Here is a 21,158-nt window from a genome sequence, read left to right on the forward strand (position 1 = left end):
CTATGAAAATTAATATTCTTCATAACACTTACTGGAACTGCTAGATCTTTCAAAAAGAGGTAGAGTGACTCCTGATGATTCATTGCATTTGTAATTCTCAACACTTAAGAGTTCTCCTTGTTTGATGCAGTCCCATAAAAAATCTATGTTTGCGATGGAGATATGATACTTCTGGACAGTACTCAGCTCACCAGAACTCAGGATGGCATCATTATTCAAGATGACATGTGTGCACTAAAAAAAAAGTAGAGGAGAATCAATCTATTAAGCAGTCACCAGAACTTGACCTGTATTTGTTAAACAATTTTCCCCTTTGAAAGTCATGTTCAAAAGTTACTTTGAAATGAATTTCTCAGATTTAAAAAGCAACCCTTAGAAAATAAAATAATTTCAGGGTACACAAAAGTTACCTAAAAGAAAATACTATCACAACATTTAGTGATCCTACCACTATTTGAAGCTTAACTCACAAGGTAAACTGAGTCTGAATGAGTGAATTAACTTTCTAGCTCTAGAAAGTGAGTAGGGTGGTAGTGAGGGAAGGGCTCACAGCTGTCTCAGATGCAGGTAAATAGGAATAATGTATTTTGTAGAGCTTTAGTGCCTAAAAGAATTTTAGATGTCATATGATCCAAAAGCTAAAGAAGTTACTTGAAGTTTTAGATCTCTTCCATCAATTAATTAATCAACAAGTATTTATTAAGTACCTACTACATTCTAGGCACTGTGCTGGGCATGGGAGAAAATATAAATAATGAACAATCCCTAAGGCACTTAATTGTAAAAGGGAAGATAAAAAAATTTGTTAAGTATATATAGAAATAAATATAAATACAAAGTACTTTGGAAGGGAAGGCACCAGCAGTTATAGGGCATCAGGAAAGGTGTCGTGTAGAAGGTGATCTTTAAACTACTTTTTGAAGGACAAAATGCACTCTGAGGTGAAGGTGAGGTGGGAGTGTATTATGGGCGGGAAGGTAGGGGGAACCAATACAGAGCCAATGAGGCAAGAGATGGACTGTTAAGTGTGTGAAAAAGAGAAAAGGCTAGTTTGGTAACATCATAGAATAAAGGAAGGTAACAGCCAATGAAGGTGGAGAAGTTGTTGAGCCTAGCTTGTGAAGGGCTTTAAAGTTAAATAGAGGAATTTGTGCTTGATAGTAAAGACAATAGGAAGTCACTGGAGCTAAGTGACACGGTCGGAACTGAATCTAAGTAAAATTATATTGGCAGTAGAAGTTAGAATGGGTTGGAGTGGGGAGAAACTTGAGGCAGGTGGGGAGACCAATTAGGAGGTGATGAGGGCTTCAACTAACCTAAAGTATGAATGTCTGAGCAGAGAGAGGGGTCTGATGCTAGAGATGTTGTGGACATAGAAATGACAAGATGTGCTGAGTGCATGTGTGGGAAAGCCAGGTGAGGAGAAGCAGACCTTGGACATGGGGAGGATAGTGTTGGCTTTGACAGAAATAGCGAAATTTGAAAGAGGGAAGCATTTGAGGAAAAGAAAGTGAGTTCAGTTTTGAACATGTTGAAGTTAAGATGTCTCTGGAACATCCAGTATGAATTGTTCAATTAAGCATTTTATGATTTGGGACTGCAATTTAGGGGAGACACTGAGGCTGGACATACAGATCTGTGAATCACTTGTCTGGTGATTATAATTAAACCCATGGGAGCTGATGAGGTTACTGTGAATGAGTATATAGAGAGAAGAGGAGCTACAATAGAACTTTAGGGGACACTCCACAATTAGGGAGCATAATATGGACAATAAACTAGCCAGCAAAGGATTACAGAGTAATAGTAATAATAATGATAATAACAGTTAACATTTATATAGTGCTAACTATGTGCCAGGCACTGTGCTATGTGTTTTATAATTATCTTATTTGATCTCACAACAATCGTGGAAGGTAGGTACTATTATTATCCTTATTTTACAGATGAATAACTGAGGCAAATAGAGGTTAAGTGACTTGCCCAGGGTCAAACAGCTAGTAAATGTCTGGGGTCACATTTGAACTTAGATCTTCCTGAATCTAGTCCAAGTACTCTATCCACTGTGCCACCTAGCTGCCTAAGAGTAGTCATCCTCTTAAACACCACTGGTAATGAGGAACTATTTCTTAAGGCTATTATTAACAATTATTATATTATTAAGGCTGTCCATTTTTGGACAGCTCTCAATTGCTAGGTAGCTTCTCTTTATATTGAGCTGAAACCTGCCACCCTGTAACAATACCATTTCTGATTACATTAATATTCCTCTTAATATATAAACAGAAATTTTCATATCACATGAAATATTACATTCATATTTTTCTCAAGCCTCATTCTCTTATAAAATTACTCAGTTCTATTGAGGGAGCTGACGAGTTCTTCCTTGTTCTCCTGATTCCTAACCCTGAAGTCATTCTTGACTATTTCTTCCCCCTTGCACTTCACCCCTCCTCCCTTCCCCCCAAGACTCTTGGATCCCTCCCTTTCTCTTCATTCACAAAGTCTCTACTTTAGCATAGGCCCTCACCACCTCTACCATAAGATCCAGAAAGGCTTTGCATAGGAAATGAAACCTAAACTGAAGCTTGAAGAAAGCTATGTAGTCTAATGAGCAGAAATGAGGAATAAGTGCATTCAGACTATCCTTTGACAGCAGAAACTGGGAAGTTTGGAGGAGGGAAAGATTTTTTGGGAAAAGATAAGTATAATTATCATTAAATATAATATATTAAGTATAGATATTATGGCATTCATATTAATGTTTAATAAATTTGATATACTAACATTTCATTTTTATATACTAAATTGCATATATAATAAAAGATGATATGAGAACAGGATGATATATTTCATTTCAATATAAAGAAGAGTCTCTCAACAAGAGCTGTCTAAAAGTAGAACTGGTTGGCTTGGAAAATAGTGAGTTCCTTATCACTACAGGTCTTTAAGCACCTGGATAGTCACTTTTTTTTTTTGGCTAATACTTCTTTATTGTGTTCAATACACAGAAGAATAGCCCTCCCCTCAAGGAAAAAGAAAATTGGCAACAGAAATTACATGACGTTTATCTTTTAAAGAACCTGTATTTAACGATCAATAAGGATTATGCAAGGAAATAAATAATGAAACACAACACTGAAAGCTGAAAAAAATTCACAGCTACCAAATACCTAGTAAGACATGACCTGGTGGTTACAATTACACATCAGAAGCTCACTGTCCTTCACAACCCAACAAATGAGAAATCCATAATATTACAATACAGACTTCAAAATATCTTCAAAAATTCAGCAAATAAACTACTGAAACAGGACAATGATCACAGACCAATTGTTGCTCAATCATCTAGATAGCATTCCATTGATTAAAAAATTAGCATTGTTTTTCATATCAAATATTTTTAATATTAAAGCTATATTGAATATTTTCAAAACATAAAGACCTAGCAGGAAAAAACAAACACAATACCATCCCCATAATCCTGTCTGTTCTTGAGGTGATTGTACCTTCAGAAGATAAGCTTACATTTCAACATTTTAATTAAATTACAACTTTCCTTTCAATTGCCAAAAGTAGTAATCTTGTCTGTTTTGCAATAGACTAAAAAAGAATAACAGGAGGATAGTAACTTGTCCCAGGACTGTTTTCATCTGAATTACTTTTAAAAGAGAGGAGGGAGGGAGGGAGAAAGAGGGAGAGAAAGAGAGAAGAAAAGAAGAAGAGAGAGAGAGAATGAATGAATGAATAACAGTAACAACAGTAGCTGGCATTTATACAGTACTTTAAGGTTTGCAAGCATTTTACATCCATTATCTCCTTTAAATTTCACAAGAGCTAGATAGAGATGAGAAACTCAGTAAGGTTCAGAGATATTAAGTAGGTTCCATGCCCAACGTCACACCGATAATAAATATCAGAAGTGGGTTTGAACCTAGTGCTGCCTGAATCCACATCTAAAAAATCTTACCTTTTATACCATCCTGCCTCGTTTCCTAGTTTTCCAAATGGAATGGCTGAATAGGTAGATAAAATGCATTGAACATTTCACTTAATTGAATCACCACATATGCTACCCATGTTTTGTTTATTTTTAAAGATAAAAGTAAAACAAAGTATATTTAAGTCTCATTTGATATCAGATAAGATCATATTTGTAAAGTCCTTAGTCCTAAGTGCTTGGCACTTAGTAGGCACTTTAAAAATGCTTTAAAAAAAAGTCTACAACTATCCCTAGTTGCATAATGAGGCTGTCAAACTTCTATTAAAGTACCACCTGGATAGCCATTTATGATGGACGTTAGACTTGGCAAATGTCTGAATATGGGAAGTCATAGTAAAAGGAAGAGTCAAGGATGACTTTGAGATTTTGAACCTGGGTGACTAGAAAGATGCTAGTGTCCTCAACAAAAACAGGGAATGTTAGAGGGAGAGATTTAGTGGGAAAGATCGTTGTGTTTTGGAAATGATGAGTTTGGTATATCTAGGTAAAAAGATCCATGAGGCAGTTAGTGACATAGGACTAGATATCAGGAGAAACATTAGGTCTGCATTTAAAAATTTGGGAGTTATCCTTGTAGAGATAAAAACATTTCTGTTTTGGGGAGGCTACTTTCTAATACATTTGGCCCACAAGACATCTCAACAGAATGATCTGCTGTCAACTCTGATTGAACATAATGAAGATGACTCCAAAGTCTTCTTTCCTTAACTTTACCACAGGGAAATACCAAATTTTATCTGATAAATTAAGAGAGGAAGCTCCAGAATGTATCTTTGACCCTTATTCTCCATATTCAATCTCTTGATGAATCATGCTACTGTTTTCTATACATTCGAAATGAAACCTTTTCTACTACCCCCTATTGCCATGGCTTTTGCCTTCGTCCTGGTCAAATGACCAAATGAGGTAATGTACATAAAATACTTTGCAAACCTTAAAGTTTCATATGCATGAATCATTATATTCATGGCTCCCTCATATGATGAATGAGAACTTCCACCTGTGGAAGTGTCTAAGTCAGCCATGCTCTAACTTGGCTCTACTCCTGATGTCTTGATTTTACCTCCTTCCTCATCCCCACTTCCTATATTCAGTTCCCTTTTCTGTGCTATCTTTTGTAGTTAGACTGCAAGTTCACTGGGGGCTAGGGATTATCTTTCCGTTTTGTATTCCCAGTGCTTAGCACAGTGCCTGGCACACAGCAGGTGTTTAATAAATGTTTATTAACTGACTGACCGTTAGAGGCCCTCGATATCTTTTTTCCCCTAAATTATTCCAGCTTTCTTCTTGATTTATTGCTTTACTTTGTGCTATTCCTCTCCAGAATAGAATTTAATTTTTTAGTTCACCTCCCTAACCAAATGATATGATTTCTTAATTCCTATGGTGGCTTTTCAATGTGTTAAGGATCTTAAGATTGTCTAAAGTTTAATTAATACCTTACGGGTTAGTACAGAGGAAACATTTCCATTGTTTTTCTTAATATTAGCTCTTAGGAATTTCTTCTGCATGTACTGTAAGCTGTCGTCTTTCAAATAGAATCTGTAATTTGTAAATATTCCCATGGTTATCCTGTTAAAAAAAAATGCAGACAAGTGAATGAGCAGAACTGGAAGAACACTGTACATCGTAACAGCAATATTGTAACAATGATCAACTGTGAAAGACTTAACCTATTCTGATCAATTCAATGATCCAAGACAATTCCAAAGAACCCACGATGAAAAATGCTATCCATCTCCAGAGAGAGATGAATTCTGAGTATAGACTAAAGCATATGTTTTTCACTTTCTTTTTCTTTCTTTTATGTATTTATTTATTTATATGTTTTGCAAGGTGGCTGGTATAGAAATGTTTTGCGTGACTTCACATGTATGATGGGTATCCTTATTGCTTGCCTTCTCAAATGGGGGAGGGGCTGGAGGGAAGGAGAGAATTTGGACTTAATTTAAAACTGAACATTTAAAATAACTCAATAAATTTATAAAAATAAATAATGCCAATGTATTTCATATGCTAATATACATAATTATTTCATTTTAATTTCTAAAAAAACAGAGGTAAGTACTAGTCTACCAACACTTAAGAACGTTTTTGTAAAGTGAATGATGCTTTGCCTTAGGAACTGAAAATGGGTTTGTTAAGAGATAATCTCTTTATAAATTTACTATGTTCAATTTTTCTGCTTTGGATGAATATAATTATTACTAAATTTGGGTGGAGCTGTATGTGCAAAACATATCTCACATCCATTTTATCACCACAAAAATAGCTATTTTACAATTATAAGCTAAAATGTATTGGTTGTGGTATGATGGGACAATAAAGGTCATTTAGTTTAACCTGTTCATTTTATAGGTGAGAAAACCCATGTTGAATATACTATTGAAGCCAAAATAATACACGAGTCTCTAATAAGATCATAATGAGGATATGTAACAAATTTCAGCTGAAGGTCAGTGACATGATCCACAATTGTTTATACATTTTTATTTTTAAACAATAAAAAATCAAAATTATGTGGAAATGTAGGAGTCTTACAGGGAAGAAATCTGGGTCTTTCCATCATACTATATAAATTCAGATAGTCTTTTGTCTCCTTTCAGTTAAGAAGAACTTTAAAAAAAAGTGATCTTAGTGAAATTATTTTTAGTGGCACTGAATGAGTCACCAAAATTCAGACAATAAAGGAGTTATTTGATGAGAAATGATGAAGAGGCTTGTGAAAATTTAAACTTACTTTAATGCATCACAGAGTCCTTTATATATGAGCTCCTTCTGAGCAAATTAGAAAATTTTAATGACAATTAAAAATATGTATGTATTTAACAATAAATCAGAGGGTATTGATCTAATTCAAGTTTAATCTCTCCCAGTTAGTGGCTTTCCCAGTTTTCAAAGTATGAGCCATAAGATCAAAATAATGCTAAGATCTTTTTAATTTCTAAATAATAAGTATCAATAAAATGATCTTCATAAGCAAGAGTTTTTAGGGTTCTTATTAATTTTTAATAGATTAAAGGAGTCCTGAGACCAAAAATTTGAGAACTGTTGGCTTATATTATCTCCTTCCTGTTATAGTTATAATTTGGTTAGTCAAAGATCACTTAGCACAGATCGTCAATTTCAACTGTCTTATAACCTTATAGCATTACTAATTACTCTTTTATATTTACATGTTTTTAAGTGCTGGCTGGGAGGTGCTATAAAATATGTTTATGATTAGAATTAAAAAATAAATACCAGGGTGAAGTTATACAGGCAATAAATATTGGCACTCAGTTGGCTTTTGGCATTTCTAATCTTATGCCCATAGGACTATTTTCATTTGCAAAATGATAGTTTGTAAAAATTTTAAATTAATCTAAAAGCATTTATTCTAAGCCAGTCAAGTTCTAGGGTTACAAAGTAAGGTAAACACAATTTCTGCCTTCAGAGAGCTTTCGTTTTATGAAGGAGATAACATGTAAATATCTAGGAATTTGGAAGACAAATACAGAGCAGATGGGAGGAAAACTCAGCAGGAAGGTTTTGGTGGGGAGGATATGGGGTGAGACTAGAAAAGAGTTCCTACAGAAGGTTGGATTTGAGCTGATAATTGCTTGAAGCTAGGAGGTAAAGTTGAGAAGAGATAGAGCAATACAGACATGGGAGACAGGCAGTGAAAAGCACACTGAGACATGGAAGTTATTGTGTGAGGATGAGCAAGTAGGCAAAAGCAGCTGGCTCACAGAATGACACTAAGGTATTCTTGGTGAGGTGTGAAGAGACTCAACCACTCTGGAGAACAATTTGTATCTATGCCCAAAGGGCTATAAAACTGAATATATCCTTTGAACTAGGAATACCACTACTAGGTCTGTATCCCAGAAAGATCAAAGAAAAAGGAAAAGGACCTATTTATATTTATAGTAGCTCTTTTTGTAGTGGCAAAGAACCAGAAATTGAGAGAATGTACATAATTTGGAGAATGACTAAATAAGTTGTGGTATATAATTATGATGGAACACTATTGGGCTATAAGAAATGATGAGCAGGATAGTTTCAGAAGTCAAGTGAGCTGAATCAGGAGAACATTGTACATAGTAACAACATTGCAACATGATCAACTGTGAAAGACTTAGCAACTTTGATCAATACAACCAGCTAACACAATTTCAAATGACTGTCTATCTCTGGAGAGAGAGAACTGATGAACTTTGAGTGCAAAATGAAGTATAATTTTTTCACTTTATTTTCTTGGTTTTTTTCCCCCTAAACTGGCAATATGGAAATATGTTTTGCATGATCTCACATATATAATTGATATTACATTGCTAATCATTTCAATTAGTGGGGGAGGGGCTGGAGAAAGGGAGATAATTCAGAACTCAAATTTTTTTAAAAAACAAATGTTAAAAATAAATGATATATTTTTTAAAAAGGCTATTGCAATAGTCCAGGCAAGAGTTGATAAGGGCATACAGTAGGGTGGTAGCTATGTGGAGAAAAGGGGATATATCTGAAAAATTTTATAAAGGTAACAAGATTTGGCATCAGATTGGATATGTATAGTCAGTGAGAGTAAGGAGTCAAAAATCACACTAAGGTTGTGAGTGTGGGTAAATGAGAAGACGGCAGTGCCTCAACAATAACAGGAAAGTTGAAATTTAGAAGAGGATTTTGGGGAAAAGATAATGAGTTCTGCTTAGATCGTGTTAATTTGAGAAGCCTTTGAGACATCTGGTTTAAAAAGTCCAAAAGGCAGTTAATAACGCAGTACTGTTGGGTCAGGAGAGCGAGTTGGGGCCAATCCAAGAATCACCTGCATAGAGATGATAATTTAACCTAAGAAAGCTGATTAAATCACCATGATAGACAATAAAGAGGGAAAAGAGAAGAAAGCCTACCGAAGAGTCTTGAGGGAGAGGAGGGGGGAAACATCCATGGTCAGAAGGTTTGAAATAGACTGAGAAATAAATTCTGGAGAAGGAGTGGTCAGACCAGGAGAGAGCTGTGTTACAATAATCTAGAGGAAAGAGTATCTAAGAGAAAAAGATGAAGTTAAGAAGAATGAAGATTGAAAAAAGGACAATGGTTTTAACAATATGATCAATAACTTTGGAAAGGTTAATTTCAGTTGAATGGTGAGGTCAAAAGCCAGATCACAGAGTGTTTAGAAGAATGAGAAGAAAGGAAGTAGAGGCATCCAGTGAATATAGATTTCTCAAGGAGTTTTGCCAAGAAGGAGAGGAAAATTACAGAATGCTTCCTTGTAGGAATAGCACCATCAAGTGAGGGACTTTTTAAAAAAAACTGAGTGGTGATTTAGCCATGTTTGGTACTCCAAGAAACCCCCTAGGTCTTATCTAATCTGTCCATTAATAAAACTGTAGCTAAAATTATTGGGGCCAAACTTTATTAGTCAATTTCTAATATAGTCTACTTTTGGAGTAGAATTATTCAGGGCATCAGGATAAGGCTTAAATAACTGTCTCTAGAATTCGTGGTGGTGATGGTGGTAGTGGTCATAGAAGAAGTGGATTAATTTAAATATTCCTTAATTTTGATTTCTGGTGAATTCTAGAATGAATTATTAAAGATACGGTTAAGGAACATCTATGAAGTAGTGGTACTATTGCTAATATGACTGCCGGTATGGGAGGCAGGTCTACCAGCGCCTATAACCCATTCTAACAAAACACTCAAGTTCACCAACACTGAATAATGATCAAGAAATCTATGAGAAACTGTAATAAATGTTTTATTCCACCCTAGAACTGGACAAAAAGACAGGCAGAGGCCTAAGAGGAAAAAAATTCCTCCAACAAAGTCAGTGTTAGTGAAGTGGAGCCTCTCAAGGTTGACCAGAGATGTAAGAGATGGCACTTATAAGGTCCTGTATCTTGAGGCAGCAGGAGCTGAAGGCTCCCCTAAGAAAGTCCAGGAATGGTCTGTAAAACTCTGGGTAGGGGTCTTGAGGTCTTGAGTTGTTGTAGTGGGTAGCTACCAGTGACCAGCATGATGTTGCAGCACTCAGATCAAGACAGCCCAAGCCCAGAGTCTAGGTGGCAGCTAATGCCTAAGATCAGGGGTGGGGAACCTGTGGCCTCCAGGCCACACATGGCCTTCTAGGTCATTGGGTGTGGCCTTTTAACTGGGTCCAGGTTTTGCAGAAAAATTCTTCTACTGAGGGCATTCATTCTGTGAAGTTTGGATTCAGTCAAAGGGCTGCACTTGAGGACCTAGAGGCCACATGTGGCCTTGAGGTTGCAGGTTCCCCACCCCTACCTAAGATGCTAGAAAGAGACTTGAAGATCCAGCACCCTCAACCCCAAAGATCCAGGGAGGCCTAACCCTGGGAGGTGGAAGTCAATATAAAAAGCCTGGGGACTTAGGATGAGACCACACAGGGTTGACAATTTCATCCAAAAGAATATAAGGAGAGGAACCTGACCTTGGCACAAAGCCCCAATTCAATTACTAAAGCTGGAGAGATGGACAAATCAAAGAATACACTTACAAGTAGCAAGAATTATTGCAAGGCTAAAGATCTCTAATCAGGAGCCACTGATTCTGTAATAACTACAATTAGGGACTTAAAGGAAAAAAATGGATTTTCACAAAAACTAAATGAATACCTATCTGGAAGAAATGAAGTAAGAGATTAAAAAAAAATGAAATAAAAGTTCTGGACAAAGGAACTGGAAGGAGAATAAGTAGGTTAGAAGAGAAAGTGGTATATCCTGCACAGGAAATAGATTTCCTGAAAACTATATAGACAAAACAGAAATCGATGATTCCATGAGTCAAAAAGAAATATTAAACACAATTTCAAAAATAAAAAAAAAATCTGATATTAAAAACAACTGACTCAGAAAAAGTCAAGGAGAGAAATTTGAACATCATTGGATTCTCTGACAACCATGACCATTATATATATATATATTTTAAAATCATTAAAGAAAAGTGTTCCAATCTGTTGGAACCAGAGAGCAATGTAAAGATAGAAAGAATCCACTGATCGTCTTCTGAAAGGAACCCCAAAGGGAAAATCATAGGAATGTCATAGACAAAATGCAGAACTTCCACATCAGAGGAAAAAATACTGTAAGAATCCAGAAAGAAGCAGTTCAAGTATTTTTGCTGGCTCTTCATCTGGGTCATGTCTACTAACTATGGGTGTCCCTCAGGGTTCTGTTCTGGTTCCTCTTCTCTTCTCCCTCTATACTATTTCACCTGGTGATCTTACCAACTTTCACGGATTCATTAATCACCTCTATACTGATAACTCTCAGATTTGCTTATCCAGCCTTAATCTCTCTGTTGACCTCTAGTCTCACATCACCTGTCTATTGGACATCTCACACTGGACATCCTATAGACATATTGTGGCAGGTAAAAGATGAAATGATTGAGACGCAGGAACTATATGAACACAATTACAAAACACTTTTCACACAAATTAAGTCAGATCTAAATAATTGGTAAAATACCAGTTGCTCATGGGTAGGCTGAGCTAATATAATAAAAATGACAATTCTATCTAAGTTAATTTACTTATTGAGTGCCATACCAATCAAATTACCAAAAAATTACTTTATAGAGCTAGAAAAAATAATAACAAGATTCATTTGGAAGAACAAAAGGTCCAGAATATCAAGGGAACTAATGAAAAGAAATGCTAGGGAAGGTGGCTTAGCTGTTCCAGATCTTAAATTGTATTATAAAGCAGCAATCATTAAAACTACTTGGTACTGGCTAAGAAATAGAGTGGTGGATCAGTGGACTAGGTATGCTAGACACAGTAGTCAATGAATACAGTAATCTTCTGTTTGATAAAACCGAAGATGCCAGCTTTTGGGATAAGAACTCACTATTTGACAAAAACTGCTAGGAAAACTAGAAAGGAGTGTGGCAGAAACTAGGCATAGACCAAAATCTCACAGCATACACCAAAATAAAGTCAAAATGGGTTCAAGATTTAGATATAAAGGCTCATACTATAAGCAAACTGGGAGAGCAAGAAGCAGTTTACCTGTCAGATTTATGGAGAACAGAGGAATTTATGACCAAACAAAAGATAGAGAACATTATGAGATACAAAATGGATAATTTTGACTACATTAAATTAAAAAGTTTTTGCACAAACAAAGCCAATGCAACCAACACTAGGAGGGAAGCAGAAAACTGGGAAAGAATTTTTTACAACCAGTGTCTCTGCTAAAGGCCTCATTTTGAAAATATATAGAGAACTAAGTTAAATTTATAAGAATACAAGTCATTCCCCAATTGATAACTGGTCAAAAGATATGAACAGGCAGTTCTCAGGTGAAGAAATTAAAGCCATCTATAGTCATATGAAAAAATGCTCTAAATCATTATTGATTAGAGAAATGCAAATCAAAACAACTCTGAGGTACCACATCACACCTATCAGATTGGCCAACATGACAAAACAGGAAAATGATAAATGTTGGATAAGATGTGGGAAAATTGGAACACTAATGCATTATTGGTGGAGTTGTGAAATGATCTAACCATTCTGACTTTTTTTTTTTGGTTAGGCAATTGGGGTTAAGTGACTTGCCCAGGGTCACACAACTAGTAAGTGTTTGGTCTGAGGCTGGATTTGAACTCAGGTCCTCCTGACTTCAGGGCTGGTGCTCTATCCACTGCACCACCTAGCTGCCCCATGATCTAACCATTCTGGAGAGCAATTTGGAACTATGCCCAAAGGGCTATAAAAATGTGCATACCCTTTGACCCACATGTACAAAAATATTTATAGCAGCTCTTTCTGTAGTGGCAAAGAATCGGAAATTAAGGGGATGCCCATCAAGTGGGGAATGGCTGAACAAGTTGTGGTATATGAATGTAATGGAATACTATTGTGCTATAAGAAATGATGAGCAGGTGGACTTCAGAAAAACCTGGAAAGACTTATAAGAACTGATGCTGAGCGAAGTGAGCAGAACCAGTAGAACATTGTACATGGTAAGAGCCACACTGTGGATGACTAACTTTGATAGACTTAGATCTTCTCAGCAATGTAAGGATCTAAGATATCTCCAAAAGTCTCATGATGGAAAATGCTATCCACATACAGAGAAAGAACCGTGGAGTCTAAATGCAGATTGAAGCTACTATTTGCTTTCTTTTCTTTGGTTTTGTTTTGTTTCTTCTTTCTTATGGTTCTTCCAATGGTTTCTAATTCTTCCTTACAATATGACTAATCTGAAAATATGTTTAACAGGAATGTATATGTAGAGCCTATATCAGATTGCATGCTGTCTTGGTGAGGGAGGTGGAAAAGGAGGGGGAGAAAATTTAAAATTCAAAAGCTTATGGAAGTGATTGTTGAAAACTAAAAATAAATTAATTAAAAAAATAAAAAAAATAAAAAAAGATGAAATGACTGGGGAAACAAAGGTTTGAGCTGCCTAGAATTTTGATTTATTAAGCAATGCATGCCAATTGCCTAACAAATTGGGACCAGGCCCCTTCTTTAGCTTAGGACTGCACCCCAAAAACAGAGAGAGACAGATATTTATGTTAAAAACAATTAATCAAATAAGGTCAATTAATTAAAAGGAAACAATTAACTAGGATACAACATTAGGTAATCTGATTTCTAACTGGAAGAAAGATTAGTGACTTTCCAAGTTGGGAGGAGGAGAGTGAACAGGTACAATTCCTTGAAATTAGAAAAAGATGTGTCTCACTCCCCCAAGTGTCTGTGAACAATCAAAGGAACATGGAAACAAAAATAATTAATTAGTATGGGGCTAGTTTTCAGATAAGACATATGAGTTGCTTGAGATGTGAGAAAACTTCTTACATCAATCTCTAGATTTGACCAGATTTCTAGTCAGCATAACCTAGGTCCTTAGTTAAGGGTCTCTAAGCAATAGGTAGAGGTGATCCAGCCACATAGGGCTAGGTTCAAACAATGCAATAAGGTTTTCTCCCAATTTCCATAATTGAATGAAGTTTTCTTACAGGACAGACATTGGACTACACCCATAAGTGAACAGAAAGGGAACTGAGCTAGCTACAAAACTGAGTCACAAGGCAGGCTTGTTGTTCGGTGTGATTTACCCAATTTCCACCACCACTTTTGGTTCCAGTCCTCTCAATTTTCTCACATCTCACACTGGGCATCCTGCAGACATATTAAATTTAATATGTTCCGAGGGGAATTCATTATTTTTCTTCCCAAACCCTCTCCTCTTCCTAACTTCCCTATTACTATGGAGGATAGCACTATCCTCTCATTCATCCAGGGTTGAAAAATTAGGTGTCAAATACAACTCCTCACTGTCACTCCCTTACCCAATCTATTGTCAAGTCTTGTTGATTGTACCTTCATAATGTCTCTCAAACATGCCCCCTTTTTTCCTCTGACACTGCCATCACCCTAGTGCAGGCCTTTATCTCCTCATGGCTGTTGCTATTCAGTTGTGTCTGACTCTTTGTGACCCCCCTGGACCATATCACACCAATACTGTTCATGGTGGGGGTTTTTTGGCAAGGATATTGGAGTGGTTTGCCATTTCCTTTTCCAGAGGCAAGCAGAATTTAAATGACTTACCCAGCGTCATAGAGCAAGTAAGTGTCTGAGGCTGAATTTGAACTCAGATCTTCCTTGAACTCCACGCCCAGCACTCTTATCCACTGGGTCATCTAGCTACCTCATAGCTAGACCAGACCTGAGTAGGAACTGAACTACAAATGCAAGAGTCCAGCTAAAGTTAGAAAGGTAAGTTTATTGGAGCAGATGGAAGTAGCTGTATGATGATGTTGATGCAGTATTACCCTTTTAATATGTGAAGAAAAACAAGTGTTCTTTAACATCGTCAAAGGGCATTGAGGGGGTAAATGAGAAAAAGAGAGGTCCTGGAGGTAGATTAGTTATGAGTATTTGAAGAATGGAAAGGCAGGGATGGCAAAAGGAATACAGTAGCGTGAAAAGAAGATAGAATGTGCTATTTTCTTTTCATTGGGGTTTGTCAGAATCAGTATAGAGACAAGAGTGAGGGGTATGGCCATCCAGTGAACCTCACTCTGATCTGAAAGTGGACAAAGAAGGGTTTAACACACACACACACACACACACACACACACACACACACACACACACACTTTAATGTAGAAATACCTCAAACTCAACAGGTAAATGAGTACAATATGGAGAGAGTGGTTAAGAGGGAGGAATAAATACTAGAGATGGAAGAGTCAGGAGCAAAAACATTTACACTCTCCCATTAGTCATCAAGATGAAGTCAAATTTCATTTTCTACCTCTTATTCATCAAGACACTCCCTTGGTTACCCTCCCACAATAAAAACTTTACCTGATATCTAACAGTCAGAGGAGTCAGGGAACTATGGCTATCTTGACCCACATTGTAGTTTCAGAATCACTTCTAAAACAGGCAACTAATAATGAAAAAAACTAACCAAACAAACCCATAACACTTTAGAGCTGAAGGGAACCTTGTAATGGGTAGGGAACCTCTAGATTTGTTCTGTGAAGTTTGTATTCAGTCAAAGGGCCTGGAGGCCACAAGTTCCCTACCCCTGTTTCTAATCCAACCACTCCCCTATCTGTATACATATATAGATTTCTATAGAAGGACACATGTTGTATACATAAATGTATACACACATATGTATACACGTATGTATGTGTGTACACACATACATAAGATTATAGTGGACACGCAGTTTACATTATATTCCCAGCAATGGATACTCAACAAACACTAAAATTAAACATCCTACTTCTCTTCAGGTCTCCTCAAACTTCAAAACTGAATTTTTTTGGGGGGAGGCTAGGCAATGGGGTTAAGTGACTTGCCCACACAGCTAACAAGTGTCAAGTGTCTGAGGTCACATTTGAACTTGGATCCTCCTGACTCCAGGGCCTGTAGCTCTATTCATTGTGCCACCTAGCTGTCCCTGAAATATCTTAAAGAATAACGAGGCAGGTGACACATGCAGTCTGGTTATTTCCATATTCACGTCAACTCCAAACTCTTCCTTTCCTTTTTCCTCAAAATCCTACCTAACCATTTGAAAATAAAATAAAAATAAACGATTATACCACTTAAATTATACCACTTGGGAACTTAGAGATCTTCTTAAAGAGAAACCACTTAAGAACCAAGTGACCTCAAGCATATGGTGCATTTAAAAGATAACAATAACCTACCACCTGAACTTAAAACACAATCAATCAGGGGAAGAGGTGGTAGTTTAAAGCCAGCTGACATGGAGCATAAGGAGAAGCAAAAGCACCGTGGGAAAGGAGAGAAGAGCAGAGCAGTAGCTGGAAGGCAAGACAAGGCTGACGTTGAGCTCAGGGAAAGGACAGGTCAAACGGAACTGAGAAATGGGCTCATACATACCTGGCAGAGGGATTTGTGCCTCTAGATCCGAGACTCTTCTGGTTCCAAACTCTAGACTGTGCTACCGAACAAGAAAAAGACAACCTCAAAACCGAAAGAAAACGCCCAGAAGCTCAGAAACACTTCTTTTCCTCTCCCACAAAACTCGGGTCAGCTGGCCTACACTAGAGAATGGAAAGGGGCGGGGGCGTGGGAGCAGGCTCCACCCCCCAACCCCCCATGCCACTCTGCTGAGAAGGGGTGGCAGAGGTGGGGCAACAGAGGACCTAGTAAATTAATCCCTCCCGATGGAACATAAAAAACATACACCCTAGAGTTTTAATTCTTCAGACAAATGCTCTCCTTTGCTGGGGCTGAGAGGTTTGTAGGTCATAAATCAGATTTAACAGCTGGAAGAGACCTCAGGGCCAGATAAAATGACTTGCCCAGGGTTACAAAAGGAGCAAGTGTTAGAGGTGGGATTAAAATTTAGTCCATGGGAGAGAGTTCTAGGCATAGGGGAACCAGTGAAAATCCCCGGAGTTGGGAAATGGACTGTCTTATGTGAGGAATAATGATGGCAAGGCTAGTGTGGCTGGTTGCAAAGTCCCTGGGAGCATAAGGTTAGAAGGAGTAAGAAGACTGGAAAGGTAGAAGGGTCCTGGTTATGGAGGGCTTTAGAAGCCAAAGGGTTTTATGTTTGATCTTGGAGGCAACAGAGAGCCACTGGAGTCATTTAAATAAGGAGTCGGCATGGTCAGACTTGTAATTTAGGAAGATCGTTTTGGCAGCTGAATGGAGGACGGACTGGTGTGGGGAGAAACCTGAAGCAGGGATACCAACCAGCAGGCTACTGCAATAGTCCAGGTGTTAGGTGATGAAGCCTGTGCCAGAGTGGCAGTGCCAAAGGAAAGAAGAGAGCATTTATGAGAGATGTTGTGAACATAAAAACACAGGACGTGACAACTGATTGGATATGAGAGTGAGGAGTTGAAGATGACACCTAGGTTGTGAGACTGGGTGGCGGATGGTAATATAGAGAAGTTAAGAAGAGAGAGGTACCCTTCACAGTAATAGGGAAGTTCGGAAGAGGGGAGGTTTTAGGGGAAAGATAATGAGTTCGGTTTTGGGTAGGTTGAGTTTATGATGTCTACAACACATCCTGTTCAAAATGTCCAGTGGACAGTTGGAAATGTGAGAGTGGAGGTCAGGACAGAGGTTAGGGCTGGACAAAACTGAGAATCATCCTCATGGTGATGACAGATGAAAGCATGGGAGTTGATAAGATAACCTAAGAACTGGGTGGGCAGGGCTAACTTTAACTACTTGTCATACAGCTATTTTTGGAGTGAATTTTTAGATATATACCTACTCCTTGGGAAATCTTAGAAGGCTCGTCTGCCCTTACGGAACAAAGCCCAGTCTTCAACCAAACAAAAAGGCGCCCTCCTTAGCAAAACAAATCAACAACAGAAAGCCCCACCCAAACCAAACCGACAGACTTTACCAAAATGGACCTAAAGCAAAAACACCACCAATTAAAACAACAAAATCCTTGAGAGTTTTGCACCTTCCCAATTAGAATGTAAGCTCCTTGAGGGAGGAGGACTATCTTTTTGCTTGTATTTGTATTCCCCTGAGTTTAGCGCAACGCTTAATAAATCCTTGTTGACTATTGCTTTCAGAAGGGGAAGAATAGTCCGAAGGACAGGGTCAGGAAGAACCCCTCCTGGGACACTGGCTCTATTAACATGGACAGTTCTCTTCCTTACTCTCTGGGCCTCAGTTTCCTAATCTCTAAAATGGGGGTAGTACCTGCAGCGCTTACCTCACAGTCTCATTATGGGGCTGTAATGAGATAACATATATGGAGGTGCTTTGGACACTTTACAGCATTGTAGAAACGTCAGTTATTATCCTATAGATCGTCAGCTCCAGGAGAGCGGCTGGCCCTGCCCAGGTTACACACATCCGGCCCCATAGCTTCAGGGTTGGTTGCTTCCTAGTTCTCCGGACAGTGTTTGGGTGTTTAGAACAGGAAGCTGCTAAAAGCAAATTTCTACTACGAAAGTTTGTTTCTAGAAACAGTTCTCACTCAGGTAAAGGGAAGGGACCACACCCCCAGAAGCCAACCTCGCCTCACCCCTCCTCCCCGCCTCCACTCCCGCCTCCCTTTCCAGCACCAGCGGAAGAAGCTCCGCGACCCAGTCAAGGACCAGTAACGTCCCTCCCAGGGGTGTCTCCTGGGGCTTGTAGTTCGTAACTCATCCTCGGCTCCCTGCGCCAAGGACACTGAAGGCACAGTTGGACTACATTTCCCAGATGCCTCAGGGCCCCGGTTGGTGGGGCCCTGGCGGGGTTGGAGGCGGGGCTCCAGCGGAGGCGGTGGCTCATTTGTAAATGGAGAGGGAGGCGCTGGAGGTGGCGGCGGCTGTGGCGCGGGTTGGAAGGAGGACTGAGGAACTGGAGTACCCGAGAGCGGTAACTGGGGGCCGCGGGTGGCGATCCGGATCGGCTTCCGGATGCTTGAGGCTGGGGGAAAACCAGTTCTGTCCTCGAGGGTGTGAGCCCGGCGGTGTTTTGGTGCCCAGGGGCTGCTCTGCGGGAGGGCCGGAGGGTGGGGGTGGGAGGAAGGCCGCTGTCTGGTTGTCCAGTTCGGGGCCCGGGGAAGCCGGGGGCGTCCTCCCCACTGAGCCCCCGCCTTGTGCAGCTTGCTCGGGATGCTTTTCGATGTAGTGAGATGAGGGTCCGGCTTCTGGGGGGCTTTAGAGAGTTTCTGCTTTAAGCCCCCTTCAGGAACCCTTCCCTCTTTAAAGTCGCTGTTGGTCACTTTCTGTGCTTTGATGCTGATGGTCGTGGAATCGTGATCGGTTTCAGAGGGGAAAGAAAAGAAAAAGATTAATCATTTTTCAAACCAGCAATCTAATTTTTCTGCACCGTTTAGTAGACTTTGAAGATGTTGTGATGTTGGTAGAAGTTTGTGAGATTGGTGAGATGACACCAACATGACTGTGGCTTTTTTTTTTTAAGGTTGCTTAAAGGTTCTTTTCCTCAGATGCGCTGGGGTTCTCATGACACCCTTTTTGGGGGGTAGGGGTGCCCGTGGTAGTGCTCCTTTGTCTTCTGTAAATTTGTTTCCGTTCCTTTTAATATCAATATGATACATCCTGAATCATCACAATGCCAAACTGGCCATTTCTCCAGTTAAAATAGATATCTTGCTCCATGCCCCCCCCAGCAAATAATCTATACAAGTGAAACAAATTACTTCAACATAATTGCATGAAGTAATTAACTTTGTAGGATTAGAGTCATGAAACAGTGAACTGAAAGTACATTTCTAGAGCAAAACTGTGGGAAAATCAAATAAACATTTATTAAGCGTCTTCTGTGTGCTAGGCACTGGGAGTACAAAGACATAAATAAAAGCCCCTGACCTTAAAAAGCTTAAATTTTGTTAAGGGGGAGATCAATATATCGGGATATAAAAAACAAATGCAAGGTAATTTGCTCCGGGGGAGGAATAAGGAAGGATCAGGAAAGGCTTCTGGAAGGAAGAGGTGGTTCAAAGATGGAAATAGCTTCTTCCTCTGGAACTCGTGTCCGCCAAGTAAGGATACTGTTCTGCTTCTGAATGTCGCAAAACAATTTTCAAGTTGTTTCTCATCCTAACCTTTTGCTTTTAATACTTGTTTTCATGTGGCCATTTCAATGCCATTTTAAAGTTTATTTTTAATGAAAAATCAGTATCATAGCTGTGGTTGGATACTTTTAATTAATTACATATTAAAGGCTGATTTTTTTTTGTGTGTGAGTGATGTTAAAAGGATGCAGGTTTTAACATAATGAATGTTGTTGCTACATAGTAGTACAGTACTTCCCTATGAGTTTTTTAAGCTATTCTATTTACTTTAAATGTCATGATGTATTTGTGACATGTACATATTTTAAAGTTCATCTTAACAGGGGCAGCTTTCAAGGAATGCTAGACATAAATAATATTAGTTTATTATTCTTGGTACCAAATGTATGCTTCTCTTTTTTTAAACTACCTTAATATAAATTGGCCCCTGACTATACATTGCTTATTTGGGAATGATTCCCACTTCAGTAAAAAGTTGTTTTTTATCTTTAAAACATCAGTTATGTTTTTTAATTTAAGCATTTAAGTATTTTTTTTTTCAGTGCTCAACATGTCCAGTGTTTCCAGTTCTTTTCTCAAAGTATTTGTGATGTATAGGTATAAGGCTTGTTTGTAGTCTACAAGTCTTTGACCTATTTCTTACCCCTGAACTTTATTTTTCTACATTTTTTTGCTGTTCTCTACTGTACTCACCTTTGTATCAGTCACCCAAGATCAAAGAATATATTGAATTACCTTGGAAGTTCTGAATGAATTCTTCATAAAATGTCTCTAGCCCTTTATTCTGTATAGTAGAAGTTGGTATATAAGCTAGTTATTTTTATTGTTGGCTTTTTGAAATGAAATGACCTAGTGTCCTATGAAATGACATTTCTTATAGCTTTGGGTACACAATAAAACCAACCCTGAAAACTCCTTTATTTGTCTCTACAATCCTGTGAGCCACCCTCTGTTTAGCTGCAACTTTTGTCTTCTGGTTTCATTTACAATGAGAATGTCAATATTGATGCAATTCAGTTCCTTTAGTAGAATGTGCAGTCTTTGGTCATCAGACAAGGATAACTTGTTCTCATATTTAGAATACCAGCAGCTAAGTTAATTTTCACAGATGGGCTAATCATTGTTTGATTTGTAGCACCAGC

At 38.3% G+C, this 21,158-nt stretch overlaps 2 protein-coding genes across 7 annotated transcripts in view; one reads left to right on the forward strand and one right to left on the reverse strand.

The window, feature by feature from the left end:
* PARP4 (poly(ADP-ribose) polymerase family member 4) overlaps nucleotides 1–16,562 on the reverse strand; it is a 99,655-nt gene extending 83,093 nt beyond the window's left edge. Inside the window, 3 exon segments of the mRNA XM_020968809.2 lie at nucleotides 33–234; nucleotides 5,443–5,575; nucleotides 16,395–16,562. Of these exon segments, the coding sequence (XP_020824468.1) occupies nucleotides 33–234; nucleotides 5,443–5,568 (328 nt within the window). The 5' untranslated portion in view covers nucleotides 5,569–5,575; nucleotides 16,395–16,562.
* A 2,207-nt stretch (nucleotides 16,563–18,769) lies between these two features.
* CPAP (centrosome assembly and centriole elongation protein) overlaps nucleotides 18,770–21,158 on the forward strand; it is a 50,728-nt gene continuing 48,339 nt past the window's right edge. For all 6 annotated transcript variants that reach the window (XM_020968780.2, XM_078147085.1, XM_078147089.1 and 3 more), the window contains exon 1: nucleotides 18,770–18,854. The gene's annotated coding sequence lies outside the window, so the exon portion shown is untranslated. The remainder of the gene's footprint in view (nucleotides 18,855–21,158) is intronic.

This window comes from Phascolarctos cinereus, unplaced genomic scaffold (assembly GCF_003287225.1).
Source record: "Phascolarctos cinereus isolate Bilbo 61053 unplaced genomic scaffold, phaCin_HiC Scaffold_726;HRSCAF=1367, whole genome shotgun sequence".
Lineage (NCBI taxonomy): Eukaryota > Metazoa > Chordata > Mammalia > Diprotodontia > Phascolarctidae > Phascolarctos > Phascolarctos cinereus.